We start from the raw sequence: 7,894 nt of genomic DNA on the forward strand, positions 1-7,894 counted from the left end.
AACCAGGGCTGGTAGATTAGCTCTTCATTGCTCTAACCAGGGCTGGTAGATTAGTTCTTCATTGCTCTAACCAGGGCTGGTAGATTAGCTCTTCATTGCTCTAACCAGGGCTGGTAGATTAGCTCTTCATTGCTCTAAACAGGGCTGGTAGATTAGCTCTTCATTGTTCTAAACAGGGTTGGTAGATTAGCTCTTCATTGCAGGAACCAGGGCTGGTAGATTAGCTCTTCATTGCTCTAACCAGGGCTTGTAGATTAGCTCTTCATTGCTCTAACCAGGGCTGGTAGATTAGCTATTCATTACTCTAACCAGGGCTGGTAGATTAGCCCTTCATTGCTCTAACCAGGGCTGGTAGATTAGCTCTTCATTGCAGGAACCAGGGCTTGTAGATTAGCTCTTCATTGCTCTAACCAGGGCTGGTAGATTAGCTCTTCATTGCTCTAACCAGGGCTGGTAGATTAGCTCTTCATTGCTCTAACCAGGGCTGGTAGATTAGCTCTTCATTGCTCTGATCAGGGCTGGTAGATTAGCTCTTCATTGCTCCAACCGTATGAATATTATCCAAATGCATCAGAATCTCTCATGGCCTCACGTTGAAAACAAATTACTATCCAGTCTTCTGATTATTTTAGAAATGTTATATATATTTTTCATTACGTATTTTTTTAGGCCAGTTAGTATATACTAGCAACACACATAACCACCAAACCAGACAGGCAAATTCAGGGCAGCTAAAACAACCCAAGCCAAGGACAAATCGCCTTAAATCAACAGTTTTATAAAGAGCCATAGCTGAATGGAACTGTTTACCAATCCATATTTCTCAGGCAAAAAGTAAACACCCCTTCAAGATGAAAATAAAATAACATCTAATGCAATAGACCCTATGACTGGACAGGAAATAGAAAGCATCAACTGAATGTTACATGTGTTTCCTGTCAGGTGTTTTAATTGTCTGTACTGTCTACTTGTTGAATGTTTGAAGTCTTGATTTGTGAATGTTTGTAATGTCTTGTTAATTGGTGTTGGACCCCAGGAAGATCAGCTGGAGTTACGGCGTTACCTAATGGGGATCCTAATAAAAATGACAAAGGACATGTTATATTGCAGAGGAGTCAACTATACACATCTATTTTAGACCATAGACCTTGTTCCACCCTATAAAAGTATCTGAAGGAGAGCTGTGGCCTGGGTGACTAAGAAGTGGGAGAAGAGGAACCTCAAAAAGACAGAGAGAACATATCAGAGAGAGGCTGAGGAGGGCTATAAGATCATCAACAAAGGTAGGTCCTGTTTTCTCTCAGTTCATAACGTTTAATGACTCCAACCTAAGTGTATGTAAACTTGCGACTTCGACTGTATGTCCAGTCCTTTCTAGTGTGGCGGCAAATGAGTTGAACAGGAGAAGAGGATGAGGTTGGTGGTGGAGGAAGAGCAGTGGGGGTGGTGGGTAGAACAGCTGCAGTGACGTTGATTGGTTGATCTGGCTCATCACTTGTTGACTAAAAGAAAGAAAGATTTAGACATTTGTTGGACATTGCCATAGTTCAACAGCTGAAAAGCCTTCATTAACATACTCCCAGAGATAGAAAGACATCCAGTATTCACTGAATGAAGGAGCCTATTTACAATTTCATTCATCAATTAAATAAATGATACTATAGTACATTCAATGACGTTATTATAGTAGACTATAGGCTACTCCTGTATCTACCTTCTACAATACCGTCATCATTGAATGAAGCAGCATACCTATCCACATTTATAATGGTAGGTGTGGGGATGGTAGGTGTGATAGGTGTGGGGATAGTAGCGATGGTAGGTGTAATGGTAAGTGGAGTGTTGGTAGGTGTGGTTGATGGTAGGTGTGGTGATTGTAGGTGTGACGGTAGGTATGGTAGGTGTGATTATGGTAAGTGTAGTGATGGTAAGTGTAGTGATGATAAGTGTAGTGATGGTAGGTGTGGTTATGGTAGATGTGATGATGGTAGGTGTGGTTATGGTAGATGTGATGATGGTAGGTGTGGTGAAGTAATTATGGTATGGTTTTTGTGGTGATGGTAGGTGAGATAGGTGTGGTGATGGTAGGTGTATGGATGGTAGGTATGGTGGGTGTGGTGATGGTACGTGAGGTAGCTGTGGTTATGGTAGGTGTGGTGATAGTAGGTGTGATAGGTGTGGTGATGGATGGTTTGGTGAAGGTAGGCATGGTAGGTGTGTTAGGTTTTGTGATGTAGGTGTGAGAGACGTGGTGATGGTAGGTAAGTTTGGTAGGTTTGGTGATGATAGATATGGTAGGTATGGTGATTATAGGTGTGGTAGTTTGGGTAGGTAGTTGTGGTAGGTAGGTTTGGTAGGTGTGGTGATGGTAGGTGTGGTAAGTTTGATGATAATAGATGTGATAGTTGTGGTATAGGTGGATTGTAGGTGTGATAGTTGTGGTAGGTCGATGTGGTAGGTAGGTTTGGTAGTTGTGTTTGGTAGGTGTGGCAGTTTTGGTAGGTAGGTGTGTTAGTTGTGGTACATATATGTGGTGGTTGTGCTAGGTAGGTTTGGTGATGGTAGGTTTTGTAGTTGTGGTGATGATAGGTGTGGTAGTTGTGTTAGTTGTGGTAGGTTGGTGTGGTGGTTGTGGTGATTAGGGTTGGGTGGTATCCATATTTTCATATTGTCATACCATCCTTCTCTCATACCGGGGTTTAAAGTATTGCCAGCATAGCACATGAGGGGGTGCTAAAAACACAAGAAAAACCTATTGCACTCTATTTCCAGAATGCTAACAAATTAGCACAAACTGATAGCAAATTCACATAGACGCTGTTAGCTACATGCTAACAACTGAAAACGAACAAACTAATTGCAAAGCAGTGGAGGCTGCTGAGGGGAAGACAACTCATAATAATGTCTAGAATGAAGTCAATGGAGTGGTATCAAACACATGGAAACATCTTTGATGTGTTTGAACCCACTCCATTGACTCCATTCCAACCATTATTATGAGCCATCGTCTCCTCAGCAGCTTCCACTGTTGCAAAGAAAGGCAAATCCAGCTCCTACGAACAGTAGGTTAACTGCCGTGTTCAGGGGAGGAATGACAGATTTTTACCTTGTCAGCTCGGGGATTCTATCTAGCAACCTTTCGGTTACTGACCCAACACTCTAACCACTAGGATACCTGCAAATTATAGATAAAAAGTATTGGTGGTCATCAACCTTTCCAAATAAACACAAAAAGTTGGAAAATCGCAAATTCAACAATGAGTGGTTTGGAAGGAATCAGTGGCTAACTTCAAGCTTAACAAAGCAATCACTAGCCTGCTATTCAGCATGACTCCTGAGTGGTTGGAAGCTTCTCTATAAATGATGTAATATGCCTGGGAGTGTCACGTTCTGACCTTAGTTCCTTTATTATGTCTTTGTGTTAGTTTGGTCAGGGCGTGAGTTGGGGTGGGTAGTCTATGTTATTTTTTCTATGTAGTATTTATGTGTTTGGCCTGGTATGGTTCTCAATCAGAGACAGATGTCGTTTGTTGTCTCTGATTGAGAATCATACTTAGGTAGCCTGTTATTCCCATTTTAGAGGTGGGTGATTGTTTTCTGTCTCTGTGTCTTCACCAGACAGATCTGTTTTGTTTTCGTTCGTTGTCCTTGTTATTTTGTTTTTTGTGTTCAATGTTAATAAATGATCAACATGGACACGTATCACGCTGCATATTGGTCCGATCCTTCATACTCCTCGTCAGAGGAAGACGAATATCGTTACAGGGGAGATATGTATACTGTAGATAAGAAAGTAATACTAAGTGTATGTTGTGTAGTAAGCTGTTAGTAGCCCATGTGCCTCACCCTAATAATGTTGTCCCTTTCCCCTCTCATAACTTAGCCTACTGCTCTGACTTGGTGGTGCACATGTAGACTATAGCCTGTTTAAGAGAAATGTAATCATTGAATATTGTACGAGCTTTCATTGTCTGCTTATATGCAGTTATGACTTGGTGTACAGGGAGAATACTGTAAGAATGGCCCATGTTCAAAATTCTGTCGCTGTACATTTCAAAAGTGCTGAACAAATGGTTATATTGACGACGTCCATCCTAGGTCTCTCATTGTCTTAATCTAAATTACAGATATCCTGTAGTCCACTCGTTGTCCCCTTGTGCCATAGTTTGTACTTCTCAATTGTCAGTAGAAACCACATTTGTTTAAGCAAGTCAGCCATATCAGCTATGTTTTTTAAAGGATTCTCTCCATGGTGCTGAAAAGATAGCTCTGCTATTGCGAAAGCTTTATGTCGACCCTAACAGTTTGTGGGCACCGTTTGTTAAATTTATAGTGCAATTAATGTATTGTTTAGTGTTGTGTTGTGTAGTGGCTTTGCTGGCATTCATCTAAAACATTTTGGGGGAGTTTTCCCCACCAAGATGTACATGCTGCAATCACCACTGGGTGGGTGAATTATAACACACCAACCCTGTTACCTATAGATAGACAGTCTAGACATGTTTAAACTATTTACATGTGTTTGGTAAGCTTGCATTCCATTCCCCCTGTCACATGGGGATCTATGGTTGATTCTAGATGAAATAGTCAACTCTGTTACAGTCAACCCTGTCACTTTATTTGGCACTTAATAGACACTTACTATAGTATGTATTTGTTACTTTGAGATGGGAAAACATGTTTTATATTAAGTTGAACATGTGCTTTTTATGACAGAATGTTAGAAATAGGTGAAATATAAAGTTACACTCCCCAAAAGGTACTCAATTGGTGGAATGACCCGAGTACTGAACTGGAGGTGGGAGAGCTAACGATGCTTCTACTGTTGCTCTCTCCTCAGATTCTTAGAGAAGCTATTTCAATCTGATATTTCTCCTATGGTCTAAAATAGATGTGTATAGAGGACTCCTCTGTAATATAACATGTCACACATTGTATCAAACTGATGGAATGTTAGGTGTCTCATTGAAAGTCTAACATCTACCATGACTACTGGATGTTTCAATTCTAATAAATAACAAAACAATCCACACCGTAACAACAATATTGCTTTTTTAATAAATGCTTTTATTAAAGAGTAAAACTTTGCAAACAAAAATGACATCATCAAACATCACTGGCCTGACTTGAGAAGCTCTGCCCGGGGATGGAGCCAGCAACTTAGCTGCTACCGGTCCGGTCCAGGCTACCTGCAGACCTCCTCCCAGACCTCCTTTTCAGAACCTCCCCTTAACAGGAGAGGTGGTGGAAATGATCAGAGTTGCATTCAACTTGAATACAGATGAGAAACTCTGGTCTGTGGAGCCACTGGTCTGAGGGGAGGACTTCTGTTGAAACTATTTCCATTTTTGGGATATTTTCTAGGACTGTAGAGGTGGTAAGCAGAGATGAATTTAACTAGGATACAGATGAGAGTCTCTGTTCTTGGGAGGAGGGTCACTGACCTTCGATGGTTTGTTGCCTGATAAAGAGGATACTTGCTGGCTTGAGGAGACTATAATGTTTTGAGGAGGAAATGTGGCTCGATGACTTAAAGAGGAGGAGGAATTATTGGGCGACACTTTTAATTACCAACGTAACATTAGTGGAACTGTGGCTTCATCGAGTTCCAGCTCTAGGCAGACAGCACGTCAGGAAGGCTGTAAGACATCACAGAGACAGGTAAGTATCTATATATTTACATGTGTGTTGCATGTACACTAAACCCTCACATTTGGATAATGTCACTTTTTAAAGTGATGACATGTATATTAACAGTGTAAAACATGAATAGATGTTTAAACATTCTTTACCTCATCCTAATTTTCTTCCAGATGCTTGGCTTTTTCTTTGTCTTGGATATTCGCTCTGATGTTTCAGCCTCTTCTGGAGCTTCTAGCTGCTGGCTGTCTGGCCCCCCCTGATGGTTCTCTGGCCCCTCCTGCTGGTTCTCTGAACTCCCCTCCTGGTTCTCTGCCCATGCCTGTTGCCTCCTTGGCCTTTCCTGGTGGCCATCAGCAGATCCAGTGGGCTCTTGGCTTACTTGTTGGCCATTGGCCCACCCGGGCAACTCCTGACCGTGGTTGTAATCGTGGCTGTGTTGGGTGGTTAGACACCGGGTGTTGATTTGAGCATCAGCCTCCAGATTCATCTGCTCCAGGTAGTTTTCCTTCATCCTCTCCCTCTCCTCCTTCAGTTGTTGATGAGTCTGTTTTTTAAGCAGGGACCGCTCTCTCCACTGCTTATTGAAATCCTCCATCTTCTTCCTTCTCTCCTCAGCCTTCAGCAGCTCCTTCCTCTTCTCCCTCTCTCTCTCTGCCCGGGTCATGGTGGATGTTAGCCTTGTGTGTCCAGGGATGGCTGGGAGGGGAGAAGAAGTAGAGTTCACATTCAACTTAGTGGATCTGGTATCAACTTAAATGTAATGGACACAGGGAATGAAGAATAGAAAACACAATTGGATCTCACTGATTATTTACTCTTTTCAGTTGAGCAAGGCATGGAATTTGTGAATTAAGTGCAATAATCCCCATCCCAAATTGACCTGGCCCTAAGTTGAACATGTGTCCAGAATGGCACCTATTCTTTGTATAGTGCCAGGGCTTATGTGATCGCTTAGGGCCCCATGGCCACTAGTAGCCCCCGGATCCCCCCAAAACACGTTTTTGTGTGTGTGTTTTTAGGAACTCTTTCTGGGTCTCTACTTAGTCTTGAGAGTTAGACTAGTAGATGACACAAGGTACCATTTAAAAACGTGGTTGTTATCAGCAGTATTTTTCTTGTTATGTCAGTCAGTCACTCAATGAGCCATGTCAGCTAACATATTCTTTGGACAGTAGTTTTATATTGAAACAATGATGCGACATGATGACTGGTGTGGAACTTATGTGTGTAGAGGAGACTAAAGAGGATAATGTCATAAGTAGAGGGAAAACAGGTCTTACCTATGTGGACGATCTTATGGCCCTCCTCAGCCTCTCTCTGATACGTTCTCTCTATCTTTCTGAGGTTCCTCTTCTCCCATTTTTTATTCACCCAGCCCACGGCTCTCCTTCGGATACTTTTATCGGGTGGGAGAATGTCCTCCTTGTCATCTTCTTTTTCCTCCTCCTCTAAGTCACCCCTCTTGTACTCAAGGATCTCCCTTCTTTCCTCTTCCACCATCTCCTCTCTTTTTTTTGCCTGTATTATTTTTTCTCTCTCTCTGATTAAAGATAAAAGGCATTTAATGGCTTTCTTTCTCTCCTCCTCTCTCTCTTCCTCTCTCTGCCTCTCCTCCTCTCTTAGTCTCAACATTTCTTTCTGTCTAGCAATTTCAATCTCTCGTTTTTTATCCTGCTCCTCTTGTTGTCTTGCCCTCTCCTGTTTTCTTTCCATCTCCAGCCGTCTTTCCTCCTTCTCCCTCCTGATTTGTTGTCCTCTTTCTATGTGTTCTCGCTCCCCCTTCAACACTTCTAACCTCCTCTCTTTACGCCTATTGAAGACTTCCCGTGCTTTTGCTTTAACATTAACTACTACATGTTTCTTCATGCTTACTTCCTTTCCTCTCTCTTCTCTTTCCCTGTACTCTTCCTCTGCTTCCTTAATCACTTCCTGCTTTTCTTCCATCTCTCTCTCCTGTTCTATCTCCAGTTCATTCTGTCCCTCAATTTCCCCCCCCAAAAAAATTCTGCCCCTCCTTTCTGCTTCCTGCTTCCTCCCTTTCTCTCATAATCATCTTTTCTTTCTCCATCTCTTTCTGTTGCTGATCTTTTAATTCCATCTCTCTCTGATTGTCATTGTCTTTCTCCCTTTCTTTCTCCTTCTCCTTTTGTTTCTGTCTCTCCTCTTGTTGTTGTCGTCTGTGTATCTCTTCTATCTCTCTCTGTCTCTTGTTCTCCCTCTCTCTTCCCTCCTCCATGTCAATTTGCTTCTG

General features: G+C 42.2%; 1 protein-coding gene across 1 annotated transcript; it reads right to left on the reverse strand.

Annotated features, from left to right (window-relative positions):
* Positions 1-5,345: 5,345 nt before the first annotated feature.
* On the reverse strand, positions 5,346-7,629 carry LOC110525206 (golgin subfamily A member 6-like protein 6). The gene is made up of 3 exons (XM_036974220.1): positions 6,924-7,629; positions 5,793-6,339; positions 5,346-5,639 (listed from the first exon to the last, which is right to left on the reverse strand). The coding sequence occupies exons 1-3, from the start codon at positions 7,585-7,587 to the stop codon at positions 5,615-5,617; spliced, it is 1,236 nt and encodes a 411-aa protein (XP_036830115.1). The 5' UTR covers positions 7,588-7,629; the 3' UTR covers positions 5,346-5,614.
* Between the last annotated feature and the right edge of the window lie 265 nt (positions 7,630-7,894).

This window comes from Oncorhynchus mykiss, unplaced genomic scaffold (genome assembly GCF_013265735.2).
Source record: "Oncorhynchus mykiss isolate Arlee unplaced genomic scaffold, USDA_OmykA_1.1 un_scaffold_422, whole genome shotgun sequence".
Taxonomy (NCBI): domain Eukaryota; kingdom Metazoa; phylum Chordata; class Actinopteri; order Salmoniformes; family Salmonidae; genus Oncorhynchus; species Oncorhynchus mykiss.

Excerpts from the sequence above, each read along its gene's own strand:
- LOC110525206 (XM_036974220.1), bottom strand. The coding sequence starts at position 7,587 with ATGGAAGAAAAGCAGGAAGTGATTAAGGAAGCAGAGGAAGAGTACAGG. Across the intron at positions 6,340-6,923 it reads CCATAAGATCGTCCACATAG|CCATCCCTGGACACACAAGG; the intron begins GTAAGACCTGTT and ends CTCCCCTCCCAG. Across the intron at positions 5,640-5,792 it reads TGGAAGAAAATTAGGATGAG|CCTTCCTGACGTGCTGTCTG; the intron begins GTAAAGAATGTT and ends GATGTCTTACAG.